We start from the raw sequence: 19,908 nt of genomic DNA on the forward strand, positions 1-19,908 counted from the left end.
GTGCCTCCCCCCCACCGGTTTGTTACAGATGTGAATAAGTGACAAGTAGAGTGTTGGTTACACCCTGGCTCTGAGGAAGGGTGGAGAAGAAAGAGAGACGTTTTGTGGACACTGGATGTGCTGACAGGACACAGGCGGTCACGCCCAAACTGTGGCGCCTGACCTTGTACAACAAACAGCAACACCCTGACGCACACATACACTCCTCATCTCTCCCTGTGGTCATTTGTCTGCATGCGTGTGTGTGTGTGTGTGTGTGTGTGTGTGTGTGTGTGTGTGTGTGTGTGACTCGGCAACGCCACTACAACAACCCTCCACCGTCTGCCACTGCACCACATTCTTAACGTTTGTCGCCATGACGACGACTTTCAAGTGGATTTGGTTCACGTGGAAGGTGGTAGAAAAAAAAAACAAGACATGACATCACTATTACACAATTTTCTCTTTCGTGTCTAATGCATGAAACCAAATGACAATGTACTGCTACTGTATCGATCAAGCTGTTGTGCTGTTAATAATACAACCAAATGACTAGAAACTGCTGCTCGGTATGAAGCTATGCAGGTCTGCAACCAGAAGAACCAACTCACACTAAAACATCATTGTAAAAAAAAAAAAAAGTTTTTTTTTTTTTTAAATGTGAGCCTCCTCTCATAGAACATGTTATGGTTGCAGACACCCTTACTCCCCTTACTCCCCAGTTGACTTTTAAACAGGGAGAGGTTGTCTGCCCCCCCTTGTATTAAGCCTGAGAACTAATTTTCTAGAAGCTCTGTGAGATGAACTGGTGCCTGCTCGTTTAGTGCTTTAAAAAATTCAAATTCTACTAACTAATTAACACTAATACGGTTCTGGTTAAGATTCGGACAGCAGTATTTTGGACCAATTGAATGATCTTTTAGGGCAACAGAATTACAATAATTCAACCTGGATGTCACAAAAACATGAACAAGTTTGTCTGCATCTGGAATTATTGCCATATTTTGCCCTTGGATTGCATTTTGCAGTAAAAGCATGCAAAAGGGGAATAAGGCGTCTTACTTTTTTTAAATAATCTGATATGTTTTCTTCATGCTACATTCACGTGAGACGTGCTGAATGAACCCCTGACATAGTCCATGCAGTGTGGCTGCATGTTTATCAATTAAAAAAATTATATGGCTTAAAAAGTCATGCATAGTATTGCTGTGACGTAGAGAATGACAATGGTCATGCCATTCAAATAAACAGCAGCACCTGTATTATCAGTATTATACAGCATCTGTATTAAAGCGGCACATGTTCATCTAGGAACATTATGCATCGACATGGTAACGAGCGGCTCTGACATGTGAGACTGCAATGTCTGCTAAGTATGAGGAAACATGCATTTCCACAGCCGAGGTGAAACGCCCAGGGTGACACACACTTCTCCCGCCAAGAATTTTAGTCTTATCACCTCAAGCCTAACATCAATCAATCATGCATCCAAACTGAAACGACTTATGACATTATTCTTTAGCAGTCAGAGCTCACTGACATGATGAGCAAGTGTTGCACGGTCTGTGTGTGGCGCCACAGCACATCCGGCAGTTTACCTTACCATATGTATTTGCGTCTGGCATAAAGAAAAAGGTGAGATGTCCTTTTAGCTGGCTGGTACTTGTTGAAAATCTCCATCCAGCCGGAATGTTGGGTTTAATATGAATGATGTAAAATGCACACATGTAATAGTGAGATAAGTTGCAATAGAACTCACTGAAAGGCTCGTAACTACTATTAGCATCAGGCTAACATAAGGGCAACAATGCATTAGGGATTATTTAAGTATGTGCTTTGAAGTGTATACTTAGTGTGAGAGTTTGACATGTCTATTGTAGCAGTAAAAACAGGTATGTTGTGTGTGTACGTTCATCTTTACTATTTTAAGTTACAATATATCCTAGTTTCATTCCTATACTATTGTCCCATGGGAAGACACAATAGCTGAAATGTACTATGAAATACATGAATTTGCTGTACACCGACTACTCTAAAGCTACCAAAAATGCGAAATGTGAAAGAAAAGTATCAATGATGTCACATGCATTTTCGTGTGTTTACGGAGGACTTTGTGCAATGGGAGTCAACATTTTAATATGAATATTTAAATGTTATATACTGTATAATATTTTAATATTTAACCAAATGATTCCATGTTGGAGATTAAGAAGAAAGCGGTATACAGATACAGGTCAAATATGAGTCAAACAAATTAGAATTGACCTGCAGTGTGAAAATAACCTAAGACCAATCCAAATTTAATTTCTATAGTAATATAATATAATAGTTACTTAGTCTGGCCTGTGGGGAGGTTGCATGAGGTCATCCAATTCACCTCCAAAGGTAATCCTTGTCCTAAGTGCCAGTTGACAATATTTTCTTTACTTTCTAAACCTTTGTTTTTGATGCATTTTGTTGGCACACTTTGTTGTGCAACGTGCACAGACGCACACACGAACAAAGAGACACAACTTGTCTTGGCAGGTTTTTTTCCCCCCCTCCTTAACCACGAGAGAGGAGTTCCTGGAAACAAGTGCATGTTTGTTCTTTAAATGCTGTATATTGCCGTATGTTCAATCATTATATCAAGCACGTAGTGTTTAAAGTAGCTTGGCATGTTTAGACAAGAGGTGCGCAAACATCATCTTTAAGTGTGTGCGATGACACCTGTGAAGTTGTTTAACACACAAACGCAACAAAAATACAGGTTTCAGAAAGGATATGGAATATATATTTAAAGTATAGATTGCAATACTACTCATTTCAAATAAAACATAACATGTGCGTGGGATAAAATCTTACAGCATAAATTGAATAGATTTGTTGCAACCAGTGCACAAACACACACACACACACACATGCACACTTGCATATACATCACTTGAAGCTGCAGGCCTTGTAGAAGGAATACAGTGTGTCTAATACAGTAAAGGTTCCCAAACGAGAGGTACAGTAATTTCAGGTAAGAAGGTCTACTTTGGCAAACTGGAAGGCACAAGCACATATTAAAACAAACAAAAGTTTTGTTGAGACCAAAAACTGATAAGGTCTACGTCAAATGGATCATTTTCCTCTACCTTTCTTTAGTTTCCAAACATGGTTTTACTTGTGGAGTTCTTCACTGGTTCACATTCTCACTTGATGTTCTTTGGGAATAAATCTTGTGACAGAGACTCAAGTCCAAGTGCTAATAATGTGAGACCCATGGGGACAAGGGCCATCTTTGGGACAGATGCTAGCTTATCACACAAGAGGCATGACTTTTACTTTCATTCTCTCTGGTCCTCTTTTAATGAAAGGGGCTTTCAGTTGAAATCAAGGACTTAAAAGTCGAGCTTGGGAGTCATGTCAAAGTCTCTCCTTGTCCATTGACCTTCCTTTCCACTAATATCACAGGGCGGCGCAGGTTTTCCAAAGTCCGGCAGTCCTGTTCTGTTTGTATACCCACCTTGGCCCCCGCTGTGACTACAGGGGTGTGTATCTCCACAGCAGGCGGAGGCAGACAGAAGCCATCAGGGGTGGTTTTGATGCCAAGGCTGGAGAGCAGGTCCTGTAGACGCGTGGCCGTGCTCACCAGCTGTAGCTTCTCCTGCTCCAGTGCACTAACCTGCTGCCTCAGCTCACCGTCTGACTGCACCAGCGCTGCCACGCGAGTCTCTAGGCTGCATACTCGAGCATACGACACCTAGGAAGAAAAAGTACAGAGGTGACCATTTTTTTTAAAAAAATACGGGATACTGTATAGTTACAACAAAAACTCTGGAGGTGAGAAAAACAAATGAAATGTCCAGGAAAATTTGGCCCTTAAGTCCAAACCTAAAGACGTCACGCATTTCATCAAATCCCATGAGACTTCAGCTGAGTGAACACTCAAACTGACTGTGATTTGCGTTTTCTTTTTGTGATGAACACAAAAGTGTACCCAAGGTGGCAAAGACTAAATGTATGATAACCGGATAAGTCTTAATGTGCATGAACTCAAACGTATTCAACATCTGCACATCTGACCTCATCACAAGTTTAAAAATGACTTTCAACATTTAAACTCTGTCCTTTGTACTCTTGCAGTTAATAATAGTCACAGTATCTCCCTTAACATTTCCCATCACATCATACGACTACAGTCTCATCTCTAATGTTGGAGGTCCTACTGTTTTATAAGTCATATGGTGCAAGTGTCCTGTATGAACCTGCAACTCCTCAAGTAGATCAAGGTTCTGCTGTCGCAGGCTCTGATTGGTCCTCTCCAGCTGTGCAGCTCGCTGGTGTTGATTGAGGGTCGGGGGCGTGTCCAGGAGCTCATCCTGCAAGACGTGGTACTCCACCTCGTATGCCTGAAGCTGCTTGGACACATCGATCGCACAAACCTGCGGTAAGGCACACAAAGTGTCTTGTGATGACAAAGTAGTGGTTAACATTACAAGAACGGGATCCGTGATTACCCGCATTTGTTGCTTTGTCAAAGGTTTTGGTTTAATATGTTTAAAATTAGTACAATATTTATATTCCATTTGCGTAGCTTTACTTCACATACTTTGTCACGATTGGGATACCACAGGAGCACCTTTTAATCACACAGTCTGCATTGTGTAGTATGAGTCACAGCTAAGGTTGCCTATAGACAACGTGATAGGGCCAGGTGGTACTCGGAGGGAAATTACCCACAAGCTACTACATGACTCACTTGCTACTACTTGCTACCTCATTCAAATTATAAGGGAAATGCATACTTCCAGAGCTACAGTGAATCTTTGATAACATGTTGGACTCGTGACTGCACAAATCATCATCACACTACATGCATTAGTCAATCTAATGAAACAAGAAGACCAAATCATGACTGAAGGGGTGCATGCGTCAGTCTCACAGCGAATATTTCTGTGTTTTTTTTTTGTATATCATCCACCCATTTGCTTCTTCTATTTATACATGTAGTAACAGGTACATTCATGATAACATCTAATACTTATAAATACAATATTTTGGATTACCGGAACATCCTTCATGGGCACATTGATTTTACATAGCAACATAAAAAACACCTACACCTAGCATTAACCTTTCAAAAATCAAAAACACACATAACAGTAGCAGCAGCTCCAATATGTACAGCATTATCTTTTGGTAGTGGCCCGATACTCTAGCACAGTGCTGACGCAGTGCGGGTTAGAGTGTGTTGAAATTAGTCACTAGCCGCCTAGTAACTAGCTTGTGTGGTGTAGCAAGGTGTAGAAATGTAATAATAATAATACATTTTATTTGTATAGCGCTTTTCAGAGTACTCAAAGACGCTTTACAGTAGAGAAAACAAAGAAGTAAAAATAGGGTTGAGTAAGAACAGAGTAAACGATGCATTAAAATACAATATCCATACATTCATTCAGAGCTAAAAACAAGGCTAAAACCGGGGCGGGGCGCAGCAGTCAGGTATAAAGAGTTAGACATTAAAAATGGATTTAAACAGGTGGGTTTTGAGTTGTTTTTTGAAGCAAGTACAGAGTGAATGGGGCAAAGAGATCCAGAGGGTGGGGGCAGCGATGGAAAAGGCAGTAATGTAGTTGGATCGGCGTAACTGTGTTAATAATAATAATAATAACAACAACGTTGAAGTAGCTTGGTTAAAATGCACATCATACAATATGTAAACAGAGTTTTGTTGGCACTTCTTGGCGTTTTTTTTTTTCAATAGGCTTTAAAGGTGGAATAGGTGTTTCCCATTACGTGTATTCTTTAGCTGCATATTTTTAGATGTTTTTATATCTTTAGAACACACAGAATAGAGACAGACATATGTGTTCATGTCTCACATAAGGATTGTAGATAAAGGGCAAAATTTTAAAAAGTGCAGTTTTTCTTTAACAGTAGACGTTCTACTAATTACGCGTGTTACTTTTCACGACATACATTTCTTGTGAGAACCCGGCTCGTCAGTGACAACATCTGGTAGAGATATTAGCTTTTGGCTGTCGGCCTATAGCCACTTCCTGGCTCCAGGCATTTACAGGTATGACTGCCTCACCCTGAGAGGTTGGATCTGAGTTGAGGTTATTCACCTGAGGCTAACAATAACAAATACATAATGTAATGTTGACAGTGATGGTGATGGTGGGCAAAAAATCTCCATCAATTTATGTTTTAAAGAAGCGTTAAATTTGACCTATAAAGCAGAAGTCAGCTACAGGTTATACAAGAGCAGCCTGTCCACGGATGGGTGGAAGTGGGTTTGAGGCCACAGCAAGTTCAAACAAGCCAGAGAGAGCAGGAAAGAGAGGATGGAGCACAGTTCTCACAGCCGCACCAAGTACCCGCACTTGAAAGTCGAGCTACCACTGTCATCGCAGCCGCTCCTTTTCACGTAAACACTCACAGAAAGAAGGCACTCATCACCCTGGTAACCCACGAAATTGGAGGAGAAGCTTGCAGTTGTCGATGCTAGACACATGGAAATGTTTCTTCACATGACATTTTTTTGGCTTATTGTTGAGCGCTGCAGTCACCACTCAACAAAATGAAAATAATTGCTGAGAGTCATTAAAGTGTGTATATATTTCTACTGATCCCACCTGGATGATAGTTTTTTCCATCTGCACCAGGCCCAGGTTGGGAAGCGTGGTCTTGATGAAGTCCACAATAGACTCCAGGCTGTCGTGCTGCAGAATCAGTGGCTTGTGGCTTCCAAGGAGACTCAGGGCCACCTTGAAGATGACCTCTGGCCCCTGCAGAAACAACATATCTGACAGGTAGAAACAAAACAGACAAACATTATAATGGCAAACATTCCCAAAACACAGATTGAAGATATGTACATTATTTATTTTACAATGTACTACATTGACGTCAATAACGACAAACTAAAGCTGCGTGGGATGACTTGGATAACCAGCGTAGGTGTGTGAATGCATGCTTTGAATGTATAAGGGTGTGTTGGTGGTCACATGAGAACACATAAGCGTTTTCAAAAAATGGGAGTGGAGGCATGAAGCCCAATATATGATAATAAGGTGCGAACATGCACGCACGCACATACACGAACAAACACAATGTCACGCTCAGATGAGCCCTTGGAGACAGTGAGTCTGGTTCAGTAACTGAGCACCATGTATGAAATCAACCATGAAGAAAATTGAGATGAAGTAACGAGGGAAAGTACAGACAAGCTTGAGTAGTGTGGGTGTGACAATGACATTTGCACACATGACAAAGGATCACATGTGAAGAAAACCCCAAGGTGTAATTGATCTATAACCACTCCTGCCCGACCGATTATGACATATCACAGATTAATCAATATCGGTGAATATGCAACAGATACTTTAACAATTTTTTTTACTCTCCCTGGCGAGTACCTGGCCCCGACCACACACGGAGCACTGAGGTGCTACTGCCTGCCTCACTTGCATGCATGAAAGAAAGAACGAACATATTACAGTTTTAACATGTATGTATGTTGCATCTCCGTGAGATAAACAAAGGTACATACAATTGTTAATCCACATGTCCACCATTATCCAAGACTATACAGCGTTTAAAAGTGAAATAAATATATATATACACAGCGTCCCACTTCACTTCATACTGTACTTCCATGTAGGATTTAAAGGGGCTGACACGTTGACAAGTTAATGTCTTCATTCAAATCATTTTGAAAATGTTCCAAGTCATGTATGTAGTTGTAATTATATATATTGCATGTTTTGAAAGCAGCAACACTATTATAAAATGCTGCTTAGTGCCTTGTATAAAGTCTGGTAACATTATGCATGTCTCGTGATTATTTCTTATTCTTTCTGTAGTCAACCTCTTTGCCAACTATTTAATGTTTGTTTTTGAGGTGTTTGCAAATACTGTGGCTGCAGCTAGAACTCTCACTATTTAGTAACCATGACTAATTGATATTGGTAAGATTATTTTTGAATAAGCCTTTCAGAAACACATAATGTATTAGTTCAAAGGGAGCCTATTATGATTTTTTTAACCTATAAATGTAGTTACAATGTTGTATTCTCATGTTAAACAATGCCAAAGTTTCAGATAATGAGGTTTGCGCGTTTGGGATGAATGTCAAAAGTTTGGGATGGCTCAAAATGCTCGGTTTCAAACAGCGTGGTAAAACTTCCCCTTCGTGAAGTCAAAGAGAGGCGGAATTCTTTATACGTATGGTTCATAGTTAGGAAGCACTTTGGGTGTGTGACCAATCACAGCGGAGTAGGCAAGAGAGACTGTTTGGGCAGGAAGCACAAATCAAAAGGAAATACAGCACATTTTCTGTGCGGGTTATTGTGTGTAGCTGCTCTATAGGAGACCACAACTCAATACAAAGGTTCAAAAATTTGCATAATAGGTCCCCATTTTGGGCATTATAAGAATTTATGTTCATGTACAGTGTTTGTCGAGCTCTAATAACCACATCACCATCATCTAATATGCAGGCATGCACTGTACAAGGACAGAACTTCTCTGTCTTCTCCGTCTTACCAAAGACTCTGGCCACAAAGCCAAGGGGGAAATGCGAGGCAAAGGCAGTGAGGAACCATGGCGTGGCGTACAGGCTAGGACCAATCTCATGCTGCTCCAGGTGGCTGTACAGATCCCGGTGATAGTCATGTAGCAGACGTGACAGCTGGTACATCTGAATCTGGCAAGAAGGACAGGTTTAACACACTTTGTTGATCTACAATTAGGCACAACATTAGGTCTACTCTACAAACAAAATACAGTATTATCAGTTTAAAAACCTACTTAATATATATAAAATATTTCTGAAGGAATACAGTCTACTGCACTGACAGAAACAGACTCTAAATTGTGCTGTGATCAAATTTGCAGGTAATTTTCAAACAATTTTACAATAATTATGGTGTGTCTTTCCTTTCTAAAACCAAAACAAAACAAAAAACAATCATATAGTGCTAAAATAATCTCTTTAATCTTGGCAAGTGAATGTGAGGCTTTCACTTTCTTCACACAGACAATTAAAATATTACTAATACTTCTGTTAATTTAATAATATCACATGATAAAATACCAAACATTATATGCTCCATGTCGGGTGGGTGCATTTTACCTGCAGGATAATCATATCAGGTCTATACTGTCTGCGGAGGCCAACGTCATACATGAGAAATTTGAGCATGTTGAAGGCGTCTTCTTCCCCCATGTGTAACAGCAACACTCCCGCGATGAAGGACAAGCCCTGGCAGTACCCGACCTATAGCAACAATCGTGACAACCGTGCTATTCATGCAAATAGCGTAGAAAGACGATGCTTCTATTAAGTGGACACAAGCCATATGATACCTCAGGGTCCAGCAGCGAGTAGGCCTTCAGGACATTATACAGAGACAGCTGTCCGGCCCCAAGCTGGGCTTGGAAATAGGGGTGAGTGGGAAAAGTGCGACCTGCCACAAAAAAAACAAAAAAACAAAAGTCACATAACACCTATGCCGCAAGACATGCATAATTTCCATTTGTTACCCTTGATCAAACTGAGAAATGCACAACAACATTGTTTCACTTGATTTATATCTGACACCGAATCAGATACCAAAGCCTTTGGGTGTGTGCGCTCATCCGCCTTGCTGAAGTCCCACAGACCAAGGGATGCTAGACTTCCCACTTTGCTGCACAGGAGCATGTGTCAACCCATTCCACAATATCATGACTACAAACATGCTGGTGAAAACACGTGCATGAATGCGGCTTTGTGCGGAGCTTGCATACCCTCCCTTGAAAGGCTTAACGTGTAGCGGCTGACGGGACATGTCTCCTTTAAAAAAAAAAAAATGACAACATAATGAGGAGCTGGGATTGTTAAAAGTTGTCCCGAGGTGGACATGTTGATAATTGGCAGGTGTGTTGAATTATGCTGCTGAGGACTTCTCCACTTACAGTGAGGGATGGCGAAGCTTCGGAGAAAACAATGGTGTGAGTGTGTATGTGTGGAATGTGCTGCGGGCCTTTTTCTTCTGCTTGTGACCATAATGTCACGATTCCCTCCCATGCCTGAAGGAAAAGTGTTTGTATGTGTGTATTGTGCATCTGAGATGGGTGTGGCAGGGCTGCACCTCCGAGAATCATAAATTGTACTTCTTCCTCATGTTGTCGCACATCTATTTAAGTCCATGTTATGCATGATCAAACTGAGAAATGCACAACAACATTGTTTCACTTGATTTATATCTGACACCGAATCAGATACCAAAGCCTTTGGGTGTGTGCGCTCATCCGCCTTGCTGAAGTCCCACAGACCAAGGGATGCTAGACTTCCCACTTTGCTGCACAGGAGCATGTGTCAACCCATTCCACAATATCATGACTACAAACATGCTGGTGAAAACACGTGCATGAATGCGGCTTTGTGCGGAGCTTGCATACCCTCCCTTGAAAGGCTTAACGTGTAGCGGCTGACGGGACATGTCTCCTTTAAAAAAAAAAAAATGACAACATAATGAGGAGCTGGGATTGTTAAAAGTTGTCCCGAGGTGGACATGTTGATAATTGGCAGGTGTGTTGAATTATGCTGCTGAGGACTTCTCCACTTACAGTGAGGGATGGCGAAGCTTCGGAGAAAACAATGGTGTGAGTGTGTATGTGTGGAATGTGCTGCGGGCCTTTTTCTTCTGCTTGTGACCATAATGTCACGATTCCCTCCCATGCCTGAAGGAAAAGTGTTTGTATGTGTGTATTGTGCATCTGAGATGGGTGTGGCAGGGCTGCACCTCCGAGAATCATAAATTGTACTTCTTCCTCATGTTGTCGCACATCTATTTAAGTCCATGTTATGCATGTTTACAAGACACACAATTCTTTTGTGGGATTAACAACAATCTGGCAATGTGATACAAGCGAAGACAAAAAGTGGGTGTGGAAGCTAATGGGAGCCCATTGGGTGGGGTGTATGTCACTACCTGTGTGTTTTTCCCCACATGGAAGTTGTTGAACACTTAAAAAGGTCAAAACAATACGGTGCTATCAGAGATATTAAAGTGAATTTGACTGAGATAGACAGACAATACAGTTAAACTGCACATTTTTGGAGCTGTCTTCTATTTTGGTCAACGTACGGCCAAAATAAATGTTGCATCTTGATATGCCACACTGGTGAGGTAGATTAACACAGATTTAGAGATGATATAGATGGGTCTTTTTAGATCTTTTGAGTTCAGCTCATAAAAAAAGGGGAGCAAAAACTAAAGTGTAATTTTGTTGAGTATATGTATATATGTTTTAAATACACTAACCCTAATGTAAGTGAAAATACAAGCTCAAAATTATTGTTTTACTGGCCTTGTAGTTTTACCCATGGGTTACGGACACAAGTTTGAGAATCCCTGATCTAAAGTACCAAAATTAAAACACAATAGTAAACAAATTATTGACAAGTTGGCAAATAGTAAGCGGCGGAAATGAGTTTTCTTCATAGAGTGGCTTACAAATACGGTGAGAAGCACTGTCATCTGGGAGAAACTAGTAGAACCGCTGCTCCTCTGAATTGACAGATGGCTCAAGGCATCTGGGGCCTTACTTATAAAACTCTGTGTGGAAATCTGACTAAAGGTCTACTTACGGCAGAAACCTAAAATATGTGTACGGACACAAAAATTCCAAGCTAAGAAAAGTGGCATATGCACACATTCACGCAATTTGTGCTTCACCTGCTGTACAAATGTGCGTACACAACTCCACCCCATGTCACGTCCTGTCCACACCTTAAATTCACCATAAATGATAATTGTTAAGTGGCCCATGAATGCGGCATCCATATTTAATGACCCCTGATTGCATTTCACTCTGTCCCACCGCATCATGGCCACTGAGAAGCCGAAGACGAAGAAGCGTAACTGAAATCTTAGCTGGAGAGCTGGAAGCCCATGAAAACATAATTCGGAGGACATAGCAGTGGCATTATCATCAAGAGGTCTGCTCCCAGCAGCGTCAGTGGAATGGGGCGCACCGTAGCAGAACTTAAAAAACAAAAAAACAAATTTCTTCATTTTTAATGAGCTGCGCTTATACATTTTTTCGAATTGATGCCACATTTTAGAAGAAAATAACTTAATAAACTCATAAATCTCATTCATTTAAAAGTCGACGCAATGACTCAAAACGGGATGAAGATCAGCTTCAGAGCTGCATCAGTATCTTGGCCGAGGATACTTCAACATGGTCAAGTGCAGACTGAGGATTCAACTGTCCACCATCACCATTGGGAGATGACCACTTGACCACCTTGCCGCCCCAGCTAAGCACTAGAAATACAGTATAGTATAGTATTTGCATTACCCAGATCAATGAGGATGGCGTGCTGCTGCGAGGTGAGTTGTTTGAGCAGCTCTTTGTATGGTGCGTCATTGGTCGGCGGCCGAGAGGGGACAGTCTGCTTGAGCAGGTACTGCTCCGATAGGAACTTCCAGATCTCGCCTCGATGCTGCCTTGGGACACCTGCCACAGCAGAAGGCCATTTAAAACTATTGAATTCAATATATAACTAAGTACAAAGTACATGGGCACACATGAGAAATGAACTGATTTTTACATTGGGGAAATCCAATGGCATTAAGCAGTTGCACTTGTCAGTCCAAGACTCAGCTGAACCTCAAAGAGAAACATGTACAGGTTATGGAGAGAGAAGACAGATGGTTTTAAAGTTGAGAAACCATCTCTGAACGGAGGGGGAGGTCTGCAGCACCATGTTCCTGCCACATACAATACTGTCCTTTCATCCCTTCACTAAAAGATTCAATCATTTCGCGTCTAACAAATAAACAAGCCACATCCACCTTGGTTCCAGGAGTGTTCATGACCACAATTACATCTGAATGGAATGCCAACTAAGGTGATACCATTCAAACGACCATCGCTGACTGGCAGAGTCAGCCTTTGCATCCTAACGACTGTCATTTGACGCCATAAAAGCGCAAAGCCAGTCTTGTCTGGACATGTCTCCTCCTTTAGAAGATAAATACTTTGGATCTTGCATCAACTTATCAGACTGGAGCTGTCCTATCTAGGCAGACTAGGGTGTGTCCCATATAGTTACTGAGTATGAAATGATGAAACCTGCTCGGATGAGAGGTGAAACGTCTAACACAATCTGAACAGTCCGGTTGCGATCGAGTCAATACGCTGAGAATACAATGACCTGAATGAATGAGAATATTCACAGGCGGGATTTCTTATGGGAAAATGTATTCAGTTTCTGTATGTTTTGGTTTTCATCAGACTTTGGAATGGATTAAATCACTAAAAAAAGAGGTTCCACTGTAGTTGAAAGGGAAACAAAAACTGGATCAACTGAAATTCCTTTGGAATCAGACGCTGATAAAAGACATTACACTCCACCGTTCCAGTTATAGAGCATTACACATTAAGCCCTGGTCAATATTTGCAGATAACAGCTGACGATTTCAAAGAAAAGAATTGAGAACTGATATATAAAGGCAAACACACCTTGTGCAACAGACGCATGTATGGTTTCGGTGTCCAATTTGACCTTTGCCCTTCCAGGAGTTCCCAGCATCTTCTCCCAGACCAGAGTGACCTCCTTCAGGCACGGAGTGATTTCCTCATAGTCCAACTTGAGCCGCTTGTTTTGCAGGTCACTTTCTGAAGCTGCAAACATTGACACACAGATATAATGCACATCAGTCTATGTGGCTGCATAGGTGGCTAACTCTCGTTATCTGCCCTGTGTGTGAATGTATCGTTTGTGAAACTGGGAACACTTGACTGCAGACTTTGTGTTAGTGGTTTTATGCACTGACAACACAGACCTCACATTAAACATTCACACATGTAACACAAATGAGACTTTCATTCTTTAAAAAAACACAAAAAAAACACCATCACCAACATTGGAAGACTGGAAGGAACAGGTCAAACGATTTCCCAATCGTCCGAATAACACCAATGACCTTTATTCACAGCATTAATGCTATTTTTTAATATACCACAGGCACAATAGCCCATATCCAATCATACAGTGAAGAAAATAAGTATTTGAACACCCTGCTATTTTGCTATTTCTCCCACTTAGAAATCATGGAGGGGTCTGAAATTTTCATCGTAGGTGCATGTCCACTGTGAGAGAGATAAACTAAAAAGAAAAATCCAGAAATCACAATGCATGATTTTTTAACAATTTATTTGTGTGATACAGCTGCAAATAAGTATTTGAACACCTGAGAAAATGAATGTTAATATTTGGTACAGTAGCCTTTGTTTGCTATTACAGAGGTCAAACGTTTCCTGTAGTTTTTCACCAGGTTTGCACACACTGCAGGAGGGATCTTGGCCCACTCCTCCACACAGATCTTCTCTAGATCAGTCAGGTTTCTGGGCTGTCGCTGAGAAACACGGAGTTTGAGCTCCCTCCAAAGATTTTCGATTGGGTTCAGGTCTGGAGACTGGCTGGGCCATGCTAGAACCTTGATATGCTTCTTACGGAGCCACTCCTTGGTTTTCCTGGCTGTGTGCTTCGGGTCGTTGTCGTGTTGGAAGACCCAGCCACGACCCATCTTCAATGCTCTGACAGAGGGAAGGAGGTTGTTCCCCAAAATCTCACAATACACGGCCCCAGTCATCCTCTCTTTAATGCAGTGCACTCGTCCTGTCCCATGTGCAGAAAAACACCCCCAAAGCATGATGCTACCACCCCCATGCTTCACAGTAGGGATGGTGTTCTTCGGATTGTACTCTTCATTCTTCTTCCTCCAAACACGCTTATTGGAATTATGACCAAAAAGTTCTATTTTGGTCTCATCTGACCATAAAACTTTCTCCCATGACTCCTCTGTATCATCCAAATGGTCATATGCAAACTTAAGACGGGCCTTGACATGTGCTGGTTTAAGCAGGGGAACCTTTCGTGCCATGCATGATTTCACATCATGACGTCTTAGTGTATTACCTACAGTAACCTTGGAAACGGTGGTCCCAGCTCTTTTCAGGTCATTGACCAAGTCCTGTCGTGTAGTTCTGGGCTGATTCCTCACCTTTCTTAGAATCATTGAGACCCCACGAGGTGATATCTTGCATGGGGCTCCACTCCGATTGAGATTGACCGTCATGTTTAGCTTCTTCCATTTTCTAATGATAGCTCCAACAGTGGACCTTTTTTCACCAAGCTGCTTGGTAATTGCTCCGTAGCCCTTTCCAGCCTTGTGGAGGTGTACAATTTTGTCTCTGGTGTCTTTGGACAGCTCTTTGGTCTTCGCCATGTTACAAGTTAAAGTCTTACTGATTGTATGGGGTGGACAGGTGTCTTTATGCAGCTAACGACCTCAAACGGGTGCATCTGATTCAGGATGATACATGGAGTGCAGGTGGACTTCTAATGGGCAGACTAACAGGTCTTTCAGGGTCAGAATTCTAGATGATACACAGGTGTTCAAATACTTATTTGCAGCTGTATCACACAAATAAATTGTTAAAAAATCATGCATTGTGATTTCTGGATTTTTCTTTTTAGTTTATCTCTCTCACAGTGGACATGCACCTACGATGAAAATTTCAGACCCCTCCATGATTTCTAAGTGGGAGAAATAGCAAAATAGCAGGGTGTTCAAATACTTATTTTCTTCACTGTATGTGCATCGGGCCCCAAAGTATTGGGCTACTTCAGGGGTGCTCCTACCCCATTCTTTCCAAAGTATTTCTTTTAAACTCAACATACAACCTGGCATCATGGCTTGAGCCAACCTTTTGATAGTTAAAGTAGCTGTTTTATCAATTTTCATTATTTGATCCTGAAAAAGGACACAAGCACATAATAATAATAATAAATTTAATTTATAACACACTTTACATCAAATAAAATATCTCAAAGTGCACATACAGCAGATTGCATGGCATTTTTACAAATACAATAATTCCAGGTGGACTGTTACGTGTAAAATATATAGTCTGCCCCCCCCTGTCAATTTTCTTAAATGAATGCGGCCCGTTAGTCAAAAAAAGTTTGCCCACCCCTGGGCTACTTGCTTTGCATCCATCAATACACACAGAAATGGACAATTTGTTTCCGTCCTAAACTCTTCTTGTTTTTGACAACACCTTCCCATCTATCACTTCAACACTCGTTTCTCTTACTCAAAGCCTGTTTGTCTTGTCGGTCCCTTTCCTTTTCTCCCTTCGCGGTCCTCACTAATTGACCAGCTGCATCTTGGCAGATGTGCTGAGAATGACTTTGCCGAGAATCATCACTACAGGACAGAAGACGACAGGAGGAGGCCAGAGTCTCTTCCAAAATGCTTTCCTAACCCCCGAGGAAATAGGAGGGATATTAGCCGTTATGAAGCAACCATCGTGATTACAAGAGCTCCTATGCACTAAAGGAAAAAAATTGGCAACAAGTGATGTGATGTCATTGCGATAACACTCCCAACTATTATGAGCTTAAGTGTGAGTGACAACGTTTTTCTGTTTTGATTTGTATCGTAAAATCAAATTACACTGCTAATTACATCAGGCACACGTATTTAAAATGTTGAAGCAAAATTGGAGGGGAACCTTAATGTCAAGCTAACAGGAGGGTTTGGAGAGGGAGACCGAGCCGTGAGCCAAAAATAGATATTTTATGGACATATCAATTAGGTGTTTCCCAAACATTACTACCATGAAAAGCAGGGCTGTACTGTAGTCTGTGTACTATACATAAAATACATGAAACGGTTTATTTGGACAAAGCACGGAGGCGTCACACCCAGAGTAAGAATAGACAGTCTATGTTATCAGTAAACTGGAGTCAAGTCCATCAGGACTGGCTCGGCACAGTCCAATCGCCTCTTACACCAGCACTGCATTTCTCTGTAAAACTCCACCCTTGATAACACACAAAAGCACTGGACACTCCACCCTGGAGCTGACACAGAAACACACACACACACACACACACACACACACACACACACACACACACACACACAGAGTTGACCCATAAAGGAAACCACGGAGAACCAAAGCAATAAGCCACTGTTTTTCCACCACAATGAAATGACTCATAACAGCTCAACTTGTTTCACATCAGCCAGTCTGTGTCACAATTCATGTTTAATGTCAGATCAGTGAATAATATAAAAGTGATGGAAACAATCATTCCTATTATGTTTAATTACTGCACTTCTTTATTCAACTACACTACAAATCTTAGTTCATGTTCCTATTTGTTGTTCTATTATTTGGTATACAGCAGGAAGTCAATAGTTGAATGTCACTGAAGTTGTAGTAGTCAACATTTGACAATATAAATGTGCCTTTAATGTTGCACATGTTGTGATATTATTATTGTTATTATTCCATCCATCTTTCTTCTATGCCGATTATCCTCACTCGGGTGACGGGAATGCTGGAGTCTATCCCAGCTGACTTTGTGCGAGAGGTGGGGTACACCCTGGACTGGTTGCCACTCATCGCAGATATTGTTGTTAATATTATTATTATGTGATCTGATTATTATTATTATATTAAAGGGCTGTCAAATTATGAAAAATTTAAATCAAACAGATCAGTTTTCAAATAAATTAGGGCACTAATGTAAAATTTAAAGTTTGGGCAGGTAGAGGGGCTTATTTGGCATTGAGCAGTCTGATGGCCAGGGGGAAGTAGCTGTCTCTAAACCTGGTTGTTCTACAGCGGATGCTGCAGAGCCTTCTCCCCGACGCCAGGCAAGAAAACAGTCCATGCTGATTATTATGTTTTGTTGAAATGAAATATTATTCCAAAGAGCAGTATGGTGTGGGAAAAAAACGTCTATAGGACTGGAAGCCCTATAGCCGTTCAACATAGACACCCAACTGGCATTTCACACCATCAGAGAACTCACATGATGTGGTTTGTGTTAAGACACATGGATGTGTGGTCACTGTTCAGACATGGCCCACATTTAACATTCACCTTGCTGAATCGGCAATAATTCATATCTGTGTGACGGATGGACAAACTGCCTGCAAGTATGTGTGTTAATGGTTAGCATACAGTGCAGGTAGTCAGGGGTGTGGCACATACTTAGTGCGTTGATACAAGCCAACTAGGTCAGGAAATAGGCGGGGCATCTAACACGCCCTTGGATGTGCCAACAAGCGCAACTATAGGTCTGTAACTTGTTCATTTGTGGTGAGTTTCAATATTTAGGCATGGGGTAAAACTGTGCACACTTAATTAACAATATGATATGTGTGAGTACACTTTGGAAAGGAAGCTTGCCATCGACGAGAATTAGGCGTATGTTATATATACAGTACAATGAACACAGTATAATAAAGGCTGGTTGTGTAAACTTGTGTGCACAAATACTTGGAAATGTTTTTGATTGTGTAAAGACGAGTCTAGGCTTGCTCATGCGGGTGGAAAAGCAAATGCCGTTTTCCTACCCTTCGTTCACTCACATCCTCCACCCATCCACTCTCACCTTGTAGCTTCTGATTCTCTCGCTCCATCCTCTGCAGGAGGATCTGCTGTAGGATGGCTGTCCTCCATAGTTCCCTCAGCTCCTCTTTGCTCCTTCTTGTCCTCTCTTCGGGCACCGCTCTCATAGACGAGTCCACACTACCTGGACCTAGTGCTTGGCCCCCACACACAAGAATCCCATCTAGAGGGTCTCCACGCTCTGCAAGACATACACGATTATTTTGGCATTATAGACAACGTTTTAGGTGCCCACTGCAGCAAAAAAGAAAACAAGTTTAATTTTGACTATTATAGTAATGCTAACCGTGCTATTCCAACCATATCCATGTACATACTAAATGTATTATTACATACAAATGATAAGTGTGCACATTCTTGCTTACAGTTTAAGTTTAACCATGGAATGAAATGAAAAAAATACTTTGAGATGTAAGCAGTTGACAAAAACAATGACACAAACACGTGCATATATGTCTGTCACACAATAACTGAAATGTGGTAGCTCCTCTGTCAGGCAGTTATGATAACTGACACCTTTCATAATTCAAAATTAATAGAAACCCTCCAAAATAATGTGCAAAGTCAAAATCCATGGCACACTCGCTCACTACCGAGTACATTTGTGCCATATCGTTCATGTGACTGATCTGTGTGATACAGATGGCAGACATAATGTACAGTATCACTATGACTAAGTGATAATGATCAAAACCCAACTGTTTGATTGCTATTAAATTACTTTATTATTATTATTTTGAATATGTATGCATAATTAAAGAAGGGAAAAGTCTAGAGAGTGAAAACTGGGAAGATGCCGTTTACAAACAAAACATGGAATGTGGGCTAATATTAACACAATTTGGTTTGTGTATTGGTAATTCTTCATATGCTTGTTCTTGTTTCCTGGTCAGTACAGGCTGGTGTCCGATGGCAATGTTTTGGAGTGGGCCACCTCTCACCAATGACACTGCGTCACTACACCATAAAAATTGTTCTTCATTTTAAAAGTGACAATAACAATGTCAACGAAGCTTGGTTTGTATACAGGTCAGTTATGTAAGGAAGGTTTTTTGGGGAGTCCGGTAAGTGTTTTGTTAGCTCCCACATGCTAGCTGTTTTTCCTCTCCTTCAAACACATGTCAAACACGTGCCATAAACGGCTGAGACATTGCATGTCTTCTACCCAGTAGGACACTAAAGCAGATGATGATAACGATAATGATCAACACTTCCTTCAATTTGACAGAAGGAGCTCATCAATTGAAATCACCTCACCTGCTGTAGAGTTAGCTGGAGAGAAAACCTGTAATGTCTCGGCCCTCCGTGGCACGAGTTTGACACCAGAAAAGAGAAACATGTGTGGTCATGTTTCACATAGGGACTGTGGATGATGGGCAAAATTCCCAAAAAGCGGAGTTTTACTTTAAGAGCACTTGTGCAAAATAAAAATAAAGCAAAACATGTATACATACTTTTTTGGGG

At 41.2% G+C, this 19,908-nt stretch overlaps 1 protein-coding gene across 6 annotated transcripts in view; it reads right to left on the reverse strand.

Moving 5' to 3' along the window:
• Positions 1-235: 235 nt before the first annotated feature.
• The window catches only part of tbc1d1 (TBC1 (tre-2/USP6, BUB2, cdc16) domain family, member 1), a 36,024-nt gene continuing 16,351 nt past the window's right edge, over positions 236-19,908 (reverse strand). For 5 of the 6 annotated variants that reach the window (XM_058065494.1, XM_058065492.1, XM_058065491.1 and 2 more), the window contains 9 exons: positions 18,428-18,625; positions 13,471-13,632; positions 12,304-12,462; positions 9,319-9,419; positions 9,086-9,229; positions 8,497-8,656; positions 6,585-6,754; positions 4,212-4,388; positions 236-3,706 (listed from right to left, as the gene is read on the reverse strand). In XM_058065494.1, the coding sequence (XP_057921477.1) occupies positions 3,365-3,706; positions 4,212-4,388; positions 6,585-6,754; positions 8,497-8,656; positions 9,086-9,229; positions 9,319-9,419; positions 12,304-12,462; positions 13,471-13,632; positions 18,428-18,625 (1,613 nt within the window). In that variant the 3' untranslated portion in view covers positions 236-3,364. Of the gene's footprint in view, positions 3,707-4,211; positions 4,389-5,825; positions 6,454-6,584; positions 6,755-8,496; positions 8,657-9,085; positions 9,230-9,318; positions 9,420-12,303; positions 12,463-13,470; positions 13,633-18,427; positions 18,626-19,908 lie in introns of those variants that run through there. The other variant, XM_058065496.1, reaches the window with a different exon arrangement.

The sequence above is a fragment of the Doryrhamphus excisus genome, chromosome 1, assembly GCF_030265055.1.
Source record: "Doryrhamphus excisus isolate RoL2022-K1 chromosome 1, RoL_Dexc_1.0, whole genome shotgun sequence".
Lineage (NCBI taxonomy): Eukaryota > Metazoa > Chordata > Actinopteri > Syngnathiformes > Syngnathidae > Doryrhamphus > Doryrhamphus excisus.